General features: G+C 38.5%; 1 protein-coding gene across 2 annotated transcripts in view; it reads left to right on the top strand.

The window, feature by feature from the left end:
* Positions 1-226: 226 nt before the first annotated feature.
* The window catches only part of RRM2B (ribonucleotide reductase regulatory TP53 inducible subunit M2B), a 44,016-nt gene continuing 23,859 nt past the window's right edge, over positions 227-20,383 (top strand). The window contains exons 1-5 of one of the 2 annotated variants that reach the window (XM_041769516.1): positions 227-502; positions 8,087-8,242; positions 11,831-11,947; positions 12,671-12,804; positions 13,505-13,599. In XM_041769516.1, coding sequence (XP_041625450.1) covers positions 8,201-8,242; positions 11,831-11,947; positions 12,671-12,804; positions 13,505-13,599 — 388 coding nt within the window. In that variant the 5' untranslated portion in view covers positions 227-502; positions 8,087-8,200. The remainder of the gene's footprint in view (positions 503-8,086; positions 8,243-11,830; positions 11,948-12,670; positions 12,805-13,504; positions 13,600-20,383) is intronic. The other variant, XM_041769515.1, reaches the window with a different exon arrangement.

Raw genomic sequence — 20,383 nt, forward strand, 5'->3', positions numbered from 1 at the left:
GGAGAGCTCTTCTAGGGGCGGGCGGGAGGCGGGGCTGGGGCGGGGCGGGGCCTCCCGGAGTGGGCGGGGCCCTAGGGCCGGGGAAGCGGGGTCCACGCGAGGGTGGTGCGCGGTGGGCGGAGGCCGAAGGCGGAGGCGGGAGGCGGAGGCGGGAGGCGGGGGCGGGGGGCGGGGCCAGGCCGGAGCAGGCGGTACCCAAAGGCGCGGGGGGCGGGGCCAGGCCGGCGCTGGGAGAGTCGCTCAATCCGGGGGCGAGAAAGCGTAGCCGGCGGGAGTAGGAGGGGTCTGTGCCGCCGGGGGCGGGGCGGACTCGGGGACCCGCGGGCCACCTGGGCTCTGCCAGAGTTGGAGGTGGCCGGAGGCTCTCGGGTTCTCAGCTCCCGTGGCTCTGGCGGAGTCTGCGCGATGGGGGACCCGGAAAGGCCGGAAGCGGCCAGGCCCGAGCTAGAGGAGGTAAAGGTTGCTGCGGTTCCCTGACCCGCCCCATAGGCACGCCTGGCGGGTAGGTCGCAGGGTGCAGCGGGATCTGCGAGGTGCAGGACCGCAACAGGGTATTTTGCGCGTTGTGGTCGGCAGCCGGGTGCAGGCCCAGCCGCGAGCCCTCGCCGCAGCCTGGTTCCGCGGTTGCGAGTGCCCGGGAGGCCGTGTCCGGGGAGGGGTGACGAGGGAGCCGGGGTCTGCGCGCTTGGTCTGCTCCGGGGCCAGCCAAGGGCGACGCTCTGAGGTTCAGGCCGGGCGGAGCAGCACCTCGCGCCCGCGTCCGCGCGGTGGTCGGCCCAGTGCCGTCCTCCCGTCTTTGCGCGTCTGGAGCCCTGCCTGGGAAAGCCCAGACAAGGGAAGGGGGCAGGTGGGTCTACTGCAGAAACGCATCCCATCTCTGAGATGATTAAAAGGAGTTGGAAGCCTGTGGACACCGACACAGGTGGACGGGGTGGTGATGAGAGGAGAGGGCGACGGCAAGTCCTCGCAACAATGAAAAATGTCCGGTTAGGAGGCCGCATTGGCTCAGCCTGGGCCACTTAACTAGCAGTGACTCTTCGGGGTGTCACTTTCTTCATTTGTACAGTGGAAGTGATACTTACCTCGGACGAATAAGGCAAAGGCTTTATGCAAAGCGCCACGGAAATTGTGGGTGCATCCAAAAACCCAAGTTAACGTGTTTATCTGCGTCTATAATAGAAGTACATAATAACAGTAAATCAATGTATTCGACTGTTGTCCGGTAGTTCAAATAGTTGCTCTGTAATTTATACCCTGTTACTTCGCGAATACATCTAAACCATTTGTGTACAAGAGAAATACTTTTTTGTATTGATATTGGACCTGTTGGCTGTGTGTGATATCTTTGTTTTAACAGTTGCAGCTTACAGAGACTCCTACTTAACCCTAGATTTATTTAGAAGGTTGTAGAGGCCCGATTTGGGGTTTTATATTATTTGATTTTGATTTTGTAAACATTTAGTAACTAGTTAACAAGTTGTAAATATCCCTCAAACTTTTTCTTCCCTCTTGTTTTCTTCCCCTTTTGAAACAAACTGAGTACCAATTTCCTCACTTGAAAAGGACATTTCAGACTTGTCTTTTTGTGCTAATGGCACCAACACCGTTCAGACTTAACACCTGGAAGTTAACTTTTTTTTTTTTTTTTAAGATTTTATTTATTTATTCATGAGAGACACACAGAGAGAGAGAGAGAGGCAGAGATGCAGGCTCGCTGTGGGAGCCCAATGCAGGACTTGATCCCAGGACCCCAGGATCATGACCAGAGCCAAAGGCAGACACTCAATCACTGAGCCACCCAGGTGCCCCATGGAAGTTAACTTTCACTTATTATCCCTTTCTCAATGTCATAGGCCCACAAAGATGCAGATTTTAACTCTAGAATGAATTCTAGTGAGCATCTGGTCCAAAAGTTTTTAACTTGAGTTGCAAGAATGCCTCAAGCACTTTGTTTCTCTAGATATGATGGTTCAGCATAGGCCATCTGCATTAGAGTCAGGCTGGAGTTGTAAAAAATGTAAATTACTGGGCCTACATTCTAGACAAGGTAAATCAAGATCTCTTGGGAGGATCTGGGACAGCAGTTTTAACAAGGACGTCAGGTGATACTGATTCACACTTTTTAAGAAGCACTTCTTTGAAGGGTTCGTAGATGAGCTTGGAGGAGGTTTATGAATTTCCTGAGAAAGGGGTCCTTAGCTTTCATCAGTTTCTCAAAGTTAACCATCATTAATCTAATTGATTAGATAGTCCCTATTTTCAAGATAAGAAAGTTTAGGCCAGAAAAGATAAATTGGCATGCCCAGGACCACATGATTCAATAGCAGAGCTGGGCTTAAGACTGATTTCTTGCTGGTGGGCCAGTATTCTATTGGGAATAGAAAATGACAATGAAAGTGACACCTGGGCAAATACAAATAGTGTATGACTGTAACAATATCCAATAGTCTTCTTACCTGAGAAGAGAGGCCAAGGTAAACAAATGAAAATGGTGGAATTGAGGCTGGATTGAGAAGGAGGGCTGTAGCATGCCAGCCTACACCAGGGGATGGTGAGTACTAGCTGGGGAATCTGTTCTGGCATATCCTCTTGGGATGAAGTGACCAGAAACTAAGGCAGACAGGAACTAGAGGCACCATTCTGGAAGACACTGTGGAATGTTGCCAAGAAATGCTTCTGTGTTCTGAACTTTATTTCAAGGTCTTATACTTCATAACTGTGCAGCTACAATGACATATTTACCTCCAGTCTTACCCACTGTTTAACTCTTTTTACCATTGCTAAATTAATCCTTCACTAAACCAGTGCCTCTGTGTCACTCCTCTCAAGTAAAAACTCTTGAGACTGTCTCAGTTCCCACCAAAAACATCCAATTCCATAGGCTGGCAAAGCCCTGTTGAAGCAGCTTTTTTTATGCTAACCACCACATCTTTAAGATTTTTATTTTATTTTATTTTTAAGTTTTTATTTATTTATTCATGAGAGGCACAGAGCGCGCGCGAGAGAGGCAGAGAAACAGGCAGAGGGAGAAGCAGGCTCCATGCAGGGAGCCCGACGTGGGACTCAATCCCAGGTCTCTAGGATGGCAACCTGAGCTGAAGGCAGCGCTAAACCGCTGAGCCACCCGGGTTGCCCTAACCACCACATCTTAATTCAGGCTGCCATGACATCTTTCCAAAGAAGACATATAGATGCCCAACAGACACATGAAAAGATACTTAACATTATTCATCATCAGGGAAATACAAATCAAAACTACAATGAGATACCACCTCACACCTGTCAGAATGGTTAAAATTAACAACACAGGAAACAACATGTTTGTCAAGGATGCAGAGAAAGGGGAACCCTCTTATACTGTTGGTGAGATGCAAAATTATACAGCCACTCTGGGAAACAGATGGAGGTTCCTCAAAAAATTAAAAATAGAACTACCCAATGACCCAGCAATTGCACTACTAGATATTTACCCAAAGGATACAAAAAATACTGATTTGAAGGGACATATGCACCCTGATGTTTATAGGAGCATTATCAATCAGCCAATTTATGAAATTTGTTCAAATATTTGTCAACTGATGAATGGATAAAGGAGATGTGGCGATACATATAATGGAATTTTACTCAGCCATCAGAAAGAATGAAATCTTGCCATTTGCAATGATGTGAATGGAGCTAGAGAGCATCATGCTCAGCAAAATAAGTCAGAGAATGACAAATACCATAGAATTTCACTCATGTGGAATTTAAGAAATAAAACAGATGAATGTAGGAAAGGGAGAAAATGGAGAGGAGGCAAACCATAAGAGAGACTCTTAACTATAGAGAACAAACAGGGTTGATTGAGGGGAGGTGGGCAGAGGGTGGGCTAAATCAATAATGAGTACCAAGGAGGACACTTGTGATGAGCACTGGATGCTGTAAGTGATGAATCATTAAATTATACTCCTGAAACCAATATTGTACTTTATGTTAACTAACCAGAATTTAAATAACTTGAAAAAAACTAAATAAAAAAATTCAGGCTACCATTTGCACCCCTGAGATCAATACCATGGTTGCTACCAACATCTATGTTTTTTTTTTTCCTTTTCCAGCTCATCCTGGATAGATAGCCAATGAATCCTCCTGATGCCACCCCTATACATGATAATTCATATTCAGAAACTATTACTATCCAGAAGAATGCTTTTCAAACAGCCCTACAGTGAATACCAGTACCTGGGGGTTAGGGGCACGTAGTTAGAGTTGGAGTATGAGCCTCTCAATCCCCCAGATGTTTGAAAATCTTTGGCGCACAGAATTAATTCCTAACCTCTTACCCTGATTGATATCCAGAGTGTGGATTCTTTACAGAATTCTTCTCTATTTTGTCTGTTAACAGAAATGGCTTTAGCCAAATCAAATCACTTCTGCCTTTGCTTTTGATTGTCCTATATCCACCTCAGTCACTTTTAATCCCAGCTGGTTCCTCTTCTTCCACCTGCCCTTTCAATTGTCAGCATTTTCTCGGCTGCATCCTCAGCTGTGCTGTTTCTCTATATTTTCTCCCTGGATAACCCCTTAGGTGACTAATAGTGGGATGGATGGCCACCATTCATCTGCTGTAGTGTTATATTTTTAGCTGCCTACTGGATATCCTCAAACTGATCAAATTATGTTTTTTATTGACCAAGTTGAACTTTTAAAGACTATTGTGTTTGTAACTATTGTTGTAGCTGGGGTTGGTGGGGGAGTTCATTCAAATTAAGCTTTTATTAAACATCTAATATGAGATGCAAGAGTTTTTGTCTGATTTATTCAGTTATTCTCCAGATGCTGAGCACTTTGTGTCTTTTACTTCTTGCTGTGATCATCCAGTTGTTGGACATCTTCAACTCTTCTTTATTCCATTCTCCAAAATCCAAATTTTTTAGCAAGAATGATTAATTCTACTTCTGAATCTCTCTCTCTGTCTCTCTCTCTCTCTTTTTTTTCTGAATATCTCTTAAAGCAGCTTTCTTTTGTGTTTCTACATCTGGTACCCTGGTTCAGGCAAGATTTGGGTAGGATAATGATCTTTTCATTGTTCTCTCCCCCTGTAATTTCTAATCTGATCACATTTCTAGATAAGTGATTTTTTAAAAAAAGATTTATTTACTTATTTGACAGAGAGAGTGGTGGGGAGGGGGAGAGACTGAAGGAGAAAATCTTTAAGCAGACTCCCCGCTGAGCAACAGAGCTTGAGGCGGGCCTTGATCCCATGACCCTGAGATCATGACTCAAGCTGAAACCAAGAGTCAGATGCTTAATTGACTGAGCCACCTAGATGCCCCTTAGTTCGCTTCTGAAAAATATATACAAATGGTTACAGGGTTTATTGTTGTTTTGTTTTCTTTTTAACTACCTTTCTCTAAATCTTATGCAGTCTTCAATTAAGCAGAGATGGCTAGAAAAACTTTTATCTGAGGTCATCCAGAAAAAAAGAAAGAAAGAAAAAAAGAAAGATGACAGCCTGGAAACACAAGTTCATGGATTGGTGGCTTTCTTTATGTGTATTTTGGAATATATCTGTTATTTTTTTTACCACTATTTTAACAGCTTAACACATTTCATAGTGAGATCTTAATCTAGCATTTGTGACATTAGAGGGACTGCAGAGTTCTTTAGAACACATTTGGATAGTCTCTGATTGCTTTCTGGTTTCTTCTTCCATTGTTCCCCACATATGGTAAAGTCCAAACTTAGAAAGTTACTTCCAATTCTTTAAAAATATCATCTGACATCATGTCTTTTTTTCCACGTTGTTTTCTCTTCTAAAATATGAGTTGTTAGCTCAGGTCCATAGAGGATATTCTAGAGATCCTAGAGCTTTGGGATGTATGATCCTCCTGACATTGATTAAAATGTGTGTGGATTTTTTAAAACATCATGAAAATAAGCAATATATCATCTTTAGCTCAATTCAGATGTTTGTGTTGGTTATACCAGCCCTCCTCTCTTCACATTGCAAACTCTTGCATAATGCTCTCCTCATCCAACTTCTTCTTAACAACGTACATATTATCAGAACGGAACAGGAGGAATGTTACATAGAAAAAGGACTTTCATTCTAACTGAAAGATACTAGTCTTCAGCAGTTTTCATAGGTAGTGACATTGATCAGTTATTTAATGAGCATTTAAAAACTCCCTTCATAAAAAAAATAAATAAAAACTCCCTTCAGGGCCAGGGTGCTTGGTACCAAAGAGTTACTGCTTATGATGGTTCACATAGCAAATACAGTGAAGGTAAGGAGTTCCAGCTCTGAATGTATACTTGTACCCCAGGGACAAAATATATAAAGGCAACACAAACAAAAAACTTGAAAGCTTCTATTTTTAAAATGTGCTCAAATATTTGGGGAAATGAATGTCAACTACATGCCAGGTCATATGTCAGGTTCTAGGGATTCCACAAAAGTAAAGTTACCTTTTACTCTCAAGAAGCATAGTTTGGAGGGGACTCTAAATGGAAAACAAGGAATTAAATTGCAGTGAGTTGCGTACTGTGTGAGGTATGCAGTGAATTATGTGTTTAATCCAGGCCTTTAGGGTGATGGGGACAAGGGAGATATGGGAGTACTTAGCAAAGGCTTGATTTGATGGTTATCTCACTGATGTATTGTGGTCATATGTTAAATTCAAAAGGTATCCAGTAGCCCAAGCACAGGATAAAGAGAAATTAGCAGCCCATTCACTTACTTAGCTAACGTTTATTGATGTTATGTTTGGGAATGCCGTAATAAATAAAAAGTAGTTTCTACTCTCCAGGGCTCAAGTTCTTTATCTGGGGAGGCCTACACCTTCAAATAAGTAGTTACAAAATAAGACAGTCTCTCTACTATGATGACAGTATGTGTGCAGTGTGCAAGCCCTACCTGGATCTGTATAGCCTCAGGCTTTGATTTTGATTTTGAGTCTTTCTCATCTTGCCTTGCCTTAGCACACTTGCTCTGGAGAGGTGTGGTTGGGGAAGCGATGATAAGGATGAAGAAATGTGATTGGCCTGACACTGGAGAGAGAGACCGTCAGTTTGAGTTAGGCATCCAGATTTTAAATATATGCCAATAATCTTGATTTATACATTTTTAGCCTAATTGTATATACTTTGTGTATATTCATTCTCATGCAAGGTATAACTCTTCTGATACTTCTGATATATGTATATGTATACATACATATCTTGCACTGTCCCCTTTTGGAATGCTATCATTTCCAAGTCATGTATATATAAGTATGTGCTTTTCACTGGATTCTACAAAGCTTTGAGCCAGTCTACAGTGAGACCATTTGTAGTAATGCTAACAAGTAAATAGTAATAGCAGATTGGTATATGGGAAAGTTCAGATGAACAAAGGTTGCTAAATTGTTGGTAAGGAGTTTTCAGGTAAGTTTTACAATAGTTCAGATTAGAAAGAATTCAAATAGGAAAGTAGGGGTGCCTGGGTGGCTCAGTCGGTTAAGCATCTGCCTTTGGCTTAAGTCATGATCCCAGGGGTCCTGGGGTCAGGAACCCTGCTCAGTGGGAAGTCTGCATCTCCCTCTCCCTCTCATCCTTCCCCCTGCTGGTGCTATCTTAAATTAATAAATTTAAAAATCTCTTAAAAATAAATAAAGAAGTGTATAATAGTAGCCTATTCATGCCAGCATCTGATCTCTGAAAAAAGGCACTGAAGGGACATTTTATGCACAAACTTAGAAATTTGCCCACCATAACATTTATGGATCTAGTTTTGTGCTTATCTTAAAATAGCAATAATGACAATTTTGCTTCATGCTTGTTATGCACCAGGCTCCATCAAAGCACTTTTAATCATCAAGTTTAACCTACAGAGTAAGGGTCATTTTACTGATAAGGGCAAACCAAAGCTCAGAGAAGCAACTTTCTGTGGTTACACGACTAACCAAACACTATTAACCAGGTTCCAGATAATAGTAAAGGATTTAACCCAGGCAGATGGGCTCCTCAACGTGTGCTGTCTCTCAAATTACCCCCAGTATGTGTTTAGATATGAATAATGAGGGCATGTCTACACAAAATGGATGTTTCTACTTTATTTTCAAAGAGGTTATCTTCAGATACCAGTGAAAATGAAGTGAAATCAGATGAAGAGCCACTCCTACGAAAGAGTTCTCGCCGATTTGTCATCTTTCCAATTCAATACCCTGATATTTGGAAAATGTATAAACAGGCACAGGCATCTTTCTGGACTGCAGAAGAGGTAAGTGGCATCACCTTTGCCAGCAGGCACACCCCATAGTAGAGTGTTCATATCTTCTGTCATGGGACATTGAAAAATGTTAACTTATATTGTAAGATACATATAACTGAATACAATCAGTTATATACAATAGTGTCTGAAATTACTGAAATTAAATACAGTGTTCTCCAATGTTTTATGTGTAGACTGCTATCTATAAACACGTTTCCCGCTGCAAAAATGGCTTCTCACTCTGCCAGGTTTTTTACTTCCAATGTATTTTAGAACATTTTCTATTTTTAAATAGCCTTTTGATTTCCTATGACCAAATAAGATTGGTTTTTACTTATGGCCAGCAGAATAAATAAAATTGTGCTATGGCCAAAAAATGAGAGTGAAAGCCCTAGGGACCCTGCTTTTCAAGGACTTACCTGATTATGCAGAAAGAACTGTGGCAGAGCATTTGCCTGCTCAGGCAGTGCACTCTCTTCTAAGCTGCCAGCCAGAGCTCTCCTAGGCTACCCTGTCCTCAGTCACATCCAGTCTGGCACTGCTGCCTCAGCAGCCGGGACTGTTGTAGTATGTTGTATGTTAGGGCAGCATTTTCCATCTAGACAATGATTTGGACACAATAAATGAGGAAATACCTGCTGGTTTGGTAAAGACAGTTGGTCATGTAAGTGGTTGCTCTGTAGTCTAATTGAACACATAGTCATTGTCTTCATCTTTCTCTGTGTGTATGTGTTCACTTATCTAGATAAATAGATAAATGAATAGATCTATTTAGATAGTTATATTTGGATCTCCCTATTTTTCAGAAGATTGTTTTCATACACGTAAGCACACACTGTTGAGAATGCAGACTCTGGAGCCAGAATGCCTAGGTACAAAATCTGACTCTACCACTTACTAGCTATGAAACTGGAAAAATTGCTTAACCTCTCTGTGTATCCTCATTGGAAAATTGAGCTAATAATACCTGGCTAACTGGGTTATTGTAAGGATTACTGAGATGAATCTCATGAATAGAATTAATGGGATGAAGCTCATGAATGAGATTAATGAGATGTTTAGAATGTCACATGGCGTTTAGTAAGCACTAAATAAATATAAGCTATTTCACACAGAATGAAGGAGAGTTACAGTAGAAATCAGAAGACACCAACTTTTGAAGCTTTGATTACACTAATTATACCCATTTATCCACTTGTGTTATATTGGTAACATCTTTGTTATACTTAGTTAACAAAAAGAGCAAAAAATCCAAAACAAAATAAAAACTCAGTATTTTCTAATTGGGTCATACTGCTTGGCACACCTGACTATTTTTAACTGTGGTTTTTAGGATGTGTTTTTTAAGATATGGTTAACAGAATAAATGGAGTACACAGGTGGCTTTTTCATTCATCATGTTAAAAAGCTACTTGTGATACTTGGGTTTCTTAAAATTCATTTGTAAAATACTTGCATCTTTTAGCAAATGTAATACATGTTGTATTATAACTAAGAAACACTGATTTAAAAAATTAAAATACAAAGATGGTACATATTTTGTTTATACATTTTATTTTATTATTTTATTTTATTTTTTAAAAAGATTTTATTTATTTATCCATGAGAGACAGAGAGAGAGAGAGAGAGGCAGAGAGGCAGAGACACAGGCAGAGGGCGAAGCAGGCTCCACGCAAAGAGCCTGATGTGGGACTTGATCCCAGGACTCTGGGATCATGCCCTGAGCCGAGGGCAGATGCTCAACCTCTGAGCTACCTAGGCATCCCTGTTTACACATTTTAAAAGGAAATGAAACACATATAGTTCCATGTATTTTTCCTTTAAACAAATTATGTCAACCTTAGACTTCATTGTTTTATCTGTGGTGTAGCTTTATTCCTAAATATGACCAATTATCAGAAACCTTGATTCAGAAGAAAAAGGTCTAGGATTTTGGGTTTTTCTTTTAAAGCTGCCAGACAATTCTAATAACTAGTAGTTTGGAATCAATATTTAGAAAGTAGAATTGAGAATTTATTTAGAGGAGAAAAAGCTGAGTAGGAATGTTTACATTTTAAGAATGGGAGATGACCAATGTAGTATAAATGAAATTTATAAGGCTTTTTGAAGTTGAATGGTTGGCAAGGTAAGTTTAATTAAGGTAAGGTAAGTTTAAATTAAGGTAATTAAGGTAAGTTTAATTATAATTAATATACTCATTAAGAATGAGTATATTATAGTATAAAATTTCATATCAGGAGTATAATATATAAAAACTAGGAAGGTGTCTGTCAGTTAATCCTGATTGAGTTTTTTTTTTAGTATTTTTTTTCTTTATTTATTTGTGATAGTCACACACACAGAGAGAGAGAGGCAGAGACACAGGCAGAGGGAGAAGCAGGCTCCATGCACCGGGAGCCCGACGTGGGATTCGATCCCGGGTCTCCAGGATCGCGCCCTGGGCCAAAGGCAGGCGCCAAACCACTGCGCCACCCAGGGATCGCCTCCTGATTGAGCTCTTAAGAGAATAGGACCTGATATTTAGTTTACATGTTTTAAAAGATATATACAAGTATACTCCCCAACTCCATTGTATTGCCAACACTTTTTTTTTTTTAATATTGATTTATTTATTCAAGAGAGCAGAGTTGGGGAGGGACAGAGGGAGAGGGAGCGGGAGAGGGAGAATCTCAAGCAGACCTTCCACTGAGCATGGAGCTTGATGTGGGGTTCGATCTTATCACCCTGAGATTATGACCAGAGCTGAAGTCAGATGCCCAACTGACTTGACTACCCAGAGCCCCCACCCCCGTTTTCAAAAATATTTCTATTTCCAGAGAAAGCCATACCTGTAAATTGCTTTATAACCTAGGTTGTTACATGCCAGATACTACTTTCTGGGTATAAAAGTAGATTAGCTGGCAATACAATAGCAGCTACTATTGCTTAACAGGTAGCTAATTTAACACTACAGTAAATTATATGCCATGGTAAAGCAATGGCTGCTGAAAGTCACTAGTTTATTCTGCTCAATTAGCCAGAATATAGAGCCCTTCATAATACTTTTATTGTATTGTGTTCTTTGTAATAGTCTTAGTCAATTTGGGTTGCTGTAGTAATACCTTAGACTGGATGGTTTACAAACAACAGAATTTTATTTCTCACATTTTTAGAGGCTGGGAATTCCAAGATCAAGTCTCTAACAGATTTGGTATCTGGTGAGGTCCCAGTTCCTGGTTCAGAGATATCTGCTTATACTTTGCGTTCTCACATGGCAGAAGGGATGAGGATGCTCTCTGGCAGCTCTTTTATAAGGGCACTAATCCCATTCATGAGGGCTCCACCCTCATGACCTAATAACTTTCCAAAGACTGCACCTCCAAATACCATCACACTGGGCATCAGTTTCAAATATGTGAATGGGGTGCGGGGGCGGGGGAGGACATGAACATTTAGTCTATAACAGTTATGTTAACTTTTTTTTCCTTTTCTTCCTTTTTCATTTCATTACTGCTAATGAGATGGCCCTCCCCAACGTTGAGATAGAAGTTAGTTTTCCAAACACTTTAAGAAGAATTGAACACCAAGTTGAAATTTTTGAAAATCTTTTTATTTCAGGTTGACTTATCAAAGGATCTCCCTCACTGGAACAAGCTTAAATCAGACGAGAAGTATTTTATCTCTCACATATTAGCCTTTTTTGCAGCCAGTGATGGAATTGTGAATGAAAATTTGGTAAGATTTTTGTTTTATTTCTGTTCTCATTCAGCAGCTAAATGGTGATAATGGCAGTAAGACAATTAGACTAAGCCTGAAAAACGACTTCTAAGAAATGAACTAGATAGAGTTTAACTTTCAAAGGTGTTTTTCTGATGAAGTGTTAAAGAAAAGGATAGATTTCTCCCATTTGACCAGCAAAATATCATGAAATCAAACATATTGTACCAATCAAAACTACTTAAAATGCGTAGACATGATTTCAATTTTTACCCTTATCTTAATAGAGAGCTTGCACATTAAAAACCCTTCTGGAGCTCTGTAATAAGGCACTGCATTCTGGCTCCCCATTTTAAAACTTGTATCATGGTTGGCCAGGAGGCTTGCCCTCTTGTTAAAGAGAATTAGATAGAAGGGACTTCAATCGATCTATCTGCTTTTGGGGAAAATAAAGACCTAAAGTCAATTTTACAATGCAAAGTAATTATTTTTGATAGCCATTCTAAAATACTTGGCTTTATAGGAAGTATCTCCACCTATCAGGTCAATTCATTTAATTGCTTGAAAATACATTAGGCAACTAATTTATTGTAAAAGGTTAATAGATAATACTGCTTAAAATAACCTATAAATTCTGTCTAACTTATTTTTGGCGTGACAGGTAATTTTTAAGTGATGATTCTGATTTGCAGTGTTTAATTAGAGCCCACAGAATTGGATACGTTTCCCTTATTTTTGTAGGTGGAGCGCTTTAGTCAGGAGGTACAGGTTCCAGAGGCTCGCTGTTTCTATGGCTTTCAAATTCTCATCGAGAATGTCCACTCAGAGATGTACAGTTTGCTAATAGACACTTACATCAGAGATCCCAAGAAAAGGTATTACCACTGGGATTTTATTTACAGAGGTTTATGCTATTGCTTATGTTAAGAGCAGAATTTACTCCAAAACCAAATGTCAGGGAAAAATTATTCAAATGCTTTTTATTGTTTAATAATGTGTTGGGTTAAAAAACTTGTATAGAACCAGTTCATCTTTGGGTATTATAGCTTTAAAAACTGCACATTCTGTTTAGAAATTGAATACTGACTTTATTTCTTTAAATATTTTACTTAAATTCACCTTGCCAACATATAGTATAACACCCAGTGCTCATCCCATCAAGTGGCCTTCTGGGTGCCCATCACCCAGTTACCCCACCTCCCCCTCCACCTCCTCTTCTGCAGCCCTTTGTTTCCCAGAGTTAGGAGTCTCTCATGGTTTGTCTTCTGCTCTAATTTTTCCCCACTCATTTTCTCTCCTTTTCCTTATAATCCCTTCCATTATTTCTGTATTCCACATATGAGTGAAACCACATATGAATATTGACTTTAGTCAATTTTGTGTCAGACCAGATCCAAACCGCTAATTTGAATTTTAGTTTCATTTCTTAACTTTGTGGGCATGCAAAATATAGAAAAACGACAGATCCGGTAGCATATCATAGAGTTGCAGTTATTATTGATGATTAAACTAATGAAAATTTATTCCAATTAAGAAAAATGAATAACTTTGCCATTAATCCTTTGTTTTTTACAGGGAATTTTTATTTAATGCAATTGAAACAATGCCATATGTTAAGAAAAAAGCAGACTGGGCCTTACGATGGATAGAAGATAGAAAATCTACTTTTGGTAAGTAGCTGTAATTTAAAAATGATCAAAATTGCCTCAGTTGACTTAACATTTATTATATGGTGTGACTATCAGGTACTAATCAGAGTCCCAGAATAGAAAAGGATATGAAGGTCTCCGCATCCACTTTTTAGAATCATTATTCCTAATGCTTAGGAACCAGTGATAAAATCATATAAAGTTGTTATCTATTTTGTTTAATAAGTTGAAAGTTGAAAGGTTATGGTGTTAATACATAAGTAGAGGTAAAGAAAAGTTATACAGAATCTGACAAAAATATTGTAGCAATCACAATTTGTCTCTGCTTTCATAAATATTTTTTTTTTTTTTTTTTTTTGCTTTCATAAATATTTAAGAGAGTTAAAGCAAGTCAAAATCATATTTTTTTCAGGGAACAAATATGTAGTTTCTGGAAAACTATACATATTACTTGCTCAATATATATTTAATTTAAAATATTCAGATACTCCATTTATCTAGCTCTAAATACCTCTCATTCTTATCTATTTCATAATTAGTCGTTTTTACTTTCTGGTTTTATTCATTATGGAAGAAGCAAGTCTCAAAATTTTTGGTCTCAGGACTTCTTTGTACTCTTAAAACTTATTGAGGACTCTCCTGTTGGTGTGGTTTACTGATTATTTCCATATTATAAATTAAAACCAGGAAAGTTAAAATATTTCTGAATGCATTTAAAAATAGCAGTAATAACCCATTATATTTTATTATTAATAGCATGTATTTATGAAAAAACACTATTTCCCTCCTCCCCCAAATTTTGCAAACCTTTTAAATGTCTGACTTAGTAGAAGACAACTGGATTGAATCTCCTTCCACATTCAATTGTTGCAGAATATTGACGTAGTTTATCATATAGTTATGAAGAAAATCCAGTCTTAATCAGATGTGTAGTTAGAAAAGGGAAGACTATTTTACCAGGCTCCTCAGATTATTGTGGATATGTCATGTAGTATCTGGAAATCACAACTGTACACTCATGTGAGAATTGTGGTTAAAAAAATAATAATGCCTTAGCATTGTTATAAAAATAGTTTTGACTCCACACACCTCCTCAGTCTGTGGATTTACAGAAACACACTGAGAACCAATGATGCACAGTAAGGTATGGGGGAAGCCTGTTACATATTAGGGAAGAAACAGATGTGTTTGCAATGCCTTCAGTTCATTTGAAAAATGAGAAAAGTGATCATTCTCAATGTGCATAAAAATTATCTGAGAGTTTGAAGAAAAACCCTGCAGAATCCTGGTCCTCACCAGAGAGAGAGATTTAGAAGGCCTGGGGAGGACTGAGGAATCAACATTTTATACCCAGCTGATTTTCTCACAAATGGTTTGAGAAACACTGGCTGGCTTTAAAGACAAAAGGAGAGAAACATCAAGGTGTTCAATACATATTGAAAAGAGTATAGATAGATACCAATGGAAAATGATGAACAGGCTCACAGCAAGCATGTATTTCATAACTGCCAAAGAAAGTAACCTAGAGGGATGCCTGGGTGGCTCAGGGGTTGAGCATCTGCCTTCAGCTCGGGGCATGATCCCAGGATCGGGGTTCAAGTCCCACATCTGGCTTCCTGTGAGGAGCCTGCTTCTCCCTCTGCCTGTGTCTCTGCCTCTCTCTTTGTGTCTCTCTCTCATGAATAAATAAATAAATCTTTTTAAAAAAAGAGAAAGTAACCTAGAGAGAAAATTGAGGAGGATGGCAGTCGCCATGTGACAACAGCAGGGCTCTAGGTAAATTCTCCATATTGCTTGCTCTCAAGCAAACCCATGCTGCAGATACAGAAAAAAACATTGAACAGAATTCAATATCCATTTATCATAAAAACCCAAGAAAGCAGATATGGAGGAAAAATACCTCAGCATGATAAAGGCCATATACAACAAACTCACAGCTAACATACTCAACTGTGAAGAGCTGAAAGCCTTTCCTCAAGATCAGGAGCAAGACAAGGATGCCCACTCTTGCCATTTTTATTCAACATAGTATTAGAAGTCCTAGCTGGAGCAATTAGGCAAGAAAAAAAAAAGGCATCCAAATAGGAAAGGAATAAGTAAAACTCACTATTTGCAGATGACATGCTATATATAGAAAATCCTAAAGAGGGATCCCTGGGTGGCGCAGCAGTTTGGTGCCTGCCTTTGGCCCAGGGCGCGATCCTGGAGGCCCGGGATCGAATCCCACATCGGGCTCCCGGTGCATGGAGCCTGCTTCTCCCTCTGCTTGTGTCTCTGCCTCTCTCTCTCTCTCTGTGACTATCATAAATAAATAAATAGATAGATAGATAGATAGATAGATAGATAGATAGATAGATAGATAGATAGAAAGAAAATCCTAAAGACTCCATTAAAAAAACTATTAGAACTAATAAATAGGTTCAGTGAAGTTGCAAGATACAAAATTAGTATACAGAAATATCTTGTTTCTATATGATAATAATGAGCTATCAGAGAAATTAAACAATCCCATTTACAGTTACCTTAACAAGAATAAAATATTTAGGAATAAGTTTAACCAAGGATATGAAAGACCTGTATATTGAAAACTCTTAAAATATTAGTAAAAGAAATTAAAAACACAAATAAATGGAAAGATATTCCATGCTCACAGATTGAAAGAATCAATATTGCTAAAATAAGATGTCCATTATACCAAAAACAATCTACAGATTAAATGCAATCCCTATCAAAATTCCAATGGCATTTTTCAAGAAAATAGAACAAATAATACTAAAATTTATATGGAACCACAAAAAAATCCCAAATAGGCAAACATCTTGAGAAAGAATAAAGCTGGAGGCATAATGCTCCCTGATTTCAAACTATCTTACAAAGATATTATAATCAAACCATTATTGTATTGGTATAAAAAACAGATCAATGGAACAGAATAGACAGCCCATAAGTAAACCCATGCATATATGTTCAATTAATTTATGACAAAGGAGCCAACAATATACAACGGGGAAAACACAGTCCTCTCAATAAATAGTATTGAGAAAAATGGACAACTGCAAGCAAAAGAATGAGACTGAATTGCTATCTTACACCACACACAAAAAATAACTCAAAACAGATTAAAGATTTGAATGTATGGCCCAAAACCATAAAACTTCTGGGTATTTATCTGAAGAAAATTAAAACATGAACTCAAAAAGATATATGCACCCCCATGTTCATTGCAGCATTATTTATAATAGCCAAGATAAGGAAACAACCTAAGTGCCCATCAATGGATGATGAATGGATAAAGAAAATGTAGTGGGGGGGTATAATAATGGCATATTATTTAGTCATTAAAAAAAAAGTGAAATCTCACCATTTGCAACAACATGGATGGAGCTAGAGGGTATCATGCTAAGTGCCATAAGTCAGACAGGGAAAGACAAATACTATATGATCTCTCTTATATGTGAAAACTAAGAACAAAAAAACTAAAATCTAAGCTCATAGATACAATAGTTGATGATTGTAAGAAGTGGAGCATAGGGGTCAGGAGAAATGAGTGAAAGCAGTCAAAAGGTTAAAAGAAAAAGGTCTGTATAGCTTACTTGGACAAATGTCAGCGATCAGAAAAACAAACAAATGTGTAAACTTTTGGGAAAAAAAAAGAATAAACATTTCCCATTACAGTTGACTCTTGAACAACGTGGGTTTGACTTATGTGGGTCCACTTATATGCAGATTTTGTTGATAAATATAGTACAGTACTGTAAATGTATTTTCTCTTTTTTCTTATGATTTTCTTTTTTTTTAAAACAAAATTCTGCATTTTTATAAAACTTGATAAAAAAATAGTATTTCAAACTGTACAGTCACCAGAAGTACTCAGTTATCAAAAATGCACACACTTCACTTGGCATCTCCAGCACCTTCAGCTTTCTGTGCCTGATCTGTTTTGGCATCTCCGTTTTCTGCAGGGTTATTTCCATCCTTGCCAGAATCAGCCTTCCCCTTTTAGCTTTGGGTACTTTTTCTCCCTTCTTTACAGGGGCCTTTTTAGGCTTGGGCTCTGGCTTTGGAGGAGCAGGTTTAGCAGATAACCTTGCAGATCTTCTCTGTGGCTCATCCTTCACCTTGGCTTTATCTCCTCTAGCATCCCCTTCAGCCTTTCTCTTGGGCATGGTGGCAACGGCAGTGGGATGTAAGCGCTGGACGCGGGGATGCAGCGGCACACAGGCTTTGGCCGGTCCTGGGGTCGTTCTTGCCTCTTCTTCACACTGCTTGGGCTCCGGGGGATTTATAAAGTTTTTATATCTTATGATTTTCTTAGTAAAAATTTCTGTAGCTTTATTGTGAGAATACAGTATATAATGCATATAACACAAAAAAAATAGGTGTTGGCTGTTATCTATAAGGCTTCCAGTCAACAGCAGGCTATTATAGCTAAGTTTTGGGGGAGTCAAAAATTATATATGGATTTATAACTACACAAGGACTTAGCACTCTTAACTCCTTGTTGTTCAGGGGTCAACTGTACATGCAAAAAAAAAAAGCTAGAATTTCACATATTTTGTACAAGACCCTGAGAACAAATAATTGAGAGTATCATTTTAAAGAATAGGCTTTGGGGGGAGCTGGGTGGCTCAGTCAGTTAAGCATCAGACTGTTGGTTTCGACTCAGGTCATGATCTCAAGGTTGTGAGATCGAGCCCCACCTTAAGCTCTGTACTCAGTGGGGCATCTTCTGGAGACATAAATTTGTACATCACAAGAATCTTTCATTATGTAGTACCCACCTAACAAAGAACTATACATTCTGAGTGAAATTATTGAAATGAAAAGTTAAAGGAAATATGGCAGAAATAAAGTTACCTCTTAAAAAAAAAAACTGTATCCTACTTTCTCATCTCTAAAATCATGAGGCCTTCACATTCATTAAAGCTTTTAGAAGAAATATTTTGGAAGTCTTTTAAATTTATATCTACTCCTGAAATTTGTAAAGTTTACCTCTCTTAATCCTTTAATTCTTTCCAAAAAAGAATTGCCTTCTATAATGATTTTTGTCCTGATTTTCATCCTATAGCATTTACATGAATGCACAGAATAGTTAAAATAAAAATTTCCTCTTATTCACAATGTTTGTGTTATAGTCTAGTTCTCTTACATTTATGTGATAATGAATGCATCAATTGTAACTATCTATTATCTTACTAATAGCAAGATGAAAATACAATCTATATGTTAAAATAAGGAATCTTCATCTTAAAAAATATAGCTAGTCTAAAAAATATTTTTTATTTTTTTTTTTAATTTTTTTTTTTTTTTATTTATTTAGGATAGTCACACAGAGAGAGAGAGAGGCAGAGACACAGGCAGAGGGAGAAGCAGGCTCCATGCACCGGGAGCCCGACGTGGGATTCGATCCCGGGTATCCAGGATCGCGCCCTGGGCCAAAGGCAGGCGCCAAACCGCTGCGCCACCCAGGGATCCCTAAAAAATATTTTTTAAAAAAGATTTTTATTTATTTACTTGAGAAAGAGAGAGAGAGTACAAGTGGGGTGAGGGACAGAGGAAGAAGCAGACACCCTGTCGAGTAGGGAGCCCGATGCAGGACTTGATCCTGTGACTACAGGGTCATGACCTGAGCCGAAGGCAGACACCCAACTGACTGCCACCCAGGTGCTCCTAAAGAGCTGTTTTTGTTTTTAAGACTCAGCAGACCATAGTGATTATTATTATATTTTGTATTTAGTACACTAAAGAGTCTTAATTCCAAAAAAAAAAAAAAAAAGAGTCTTAATTCCTTCTACACAGTCAATACTCAGTAAGTACTTATTTAATTTACCTTTCTTCTGTTATTTTTTTTTTTCAAAATGACTTAAAATTGTATCTGTAAAAATGAAATGCTATAGAAGTTTTTCCGACCTTTTGGGCTTCTAATAGGCAAATATTTGATATAATCTGATTTGATTTATTTAAGGTAATCAGAGAAAAGAATGAGGACAAACCAGAGCGCTATTTACAGACTGCCAGAAATATTTAAGTCATCTTTCTTTTTGAAGTTTAAATATTATAATTACCTTTGTTCTGAAAGTTTTGAGTATTCTGGATCAGATTTTAGCAGCTTTCATAGAATGAATAGTAATGTTTGTCATCTGGTGCTTAGATATTTTCCACTGATTCAGTTCAGAACACATTTATCAAGCACCCACTCTGTGTTTGGTGTGACAGTACTGGGATACAAGCTATGATGTTGTTGATGAAACAGACCTGTCATTTAAGCACTCCATTGCCTTTATCCTCACAGTCTTATAAACCAAACCTTTCTCCCTAGACATAAACATATATAAATACTTCTCCTGAGCATATGCAATGTGGTGACATTTGTTTGGGTTAGACTTATAATTAACCCCTAGAGACAGTATTACAGATATAGTTCCATTATAGACCTTTGAGGAGATGGACTTCTGCACAGTCCTTGCCTAACAGTGAGTAGTCTCTGAAATTGGGCCTGAAATTTAGCAGGAGATAGTATTTTTGCTTATGTGCTGGGATATTTTATCCAATAGATATACTTATTATCTTAGCTGGACTTACATCTTTTTTTAAATTGCAGATGCATGACAATGTTTTGTGAAATGTTTACTGCTAATCTGTCAGATATCTTAGGTTTCTAAAAATAAAAACCTCAGCAACCTCCCCTTCCTTAACCATAAAGAAGGAGATATTTGTCCTAAAAACTTATCTTCTACTCTCTACCCAATACATGCACACACTTATATACATGTACTATACTCATAGGCACGTGTGGTGCACAGAT

This window comes from Vulpes lagopus, chromosome 9 (assembly GCF_018345385.1).
Source record: "Vulpes lagopus strain Blue_001 chromosome 9, ASM1834538v1, whole genome shotgun sequence".
Classification (NCBI taxonomy): Eukaryota; Metazoa; Chordata; class Mammalia; order Carnivora; family Canidae; genus Vulpes; species Vulpes lagopus.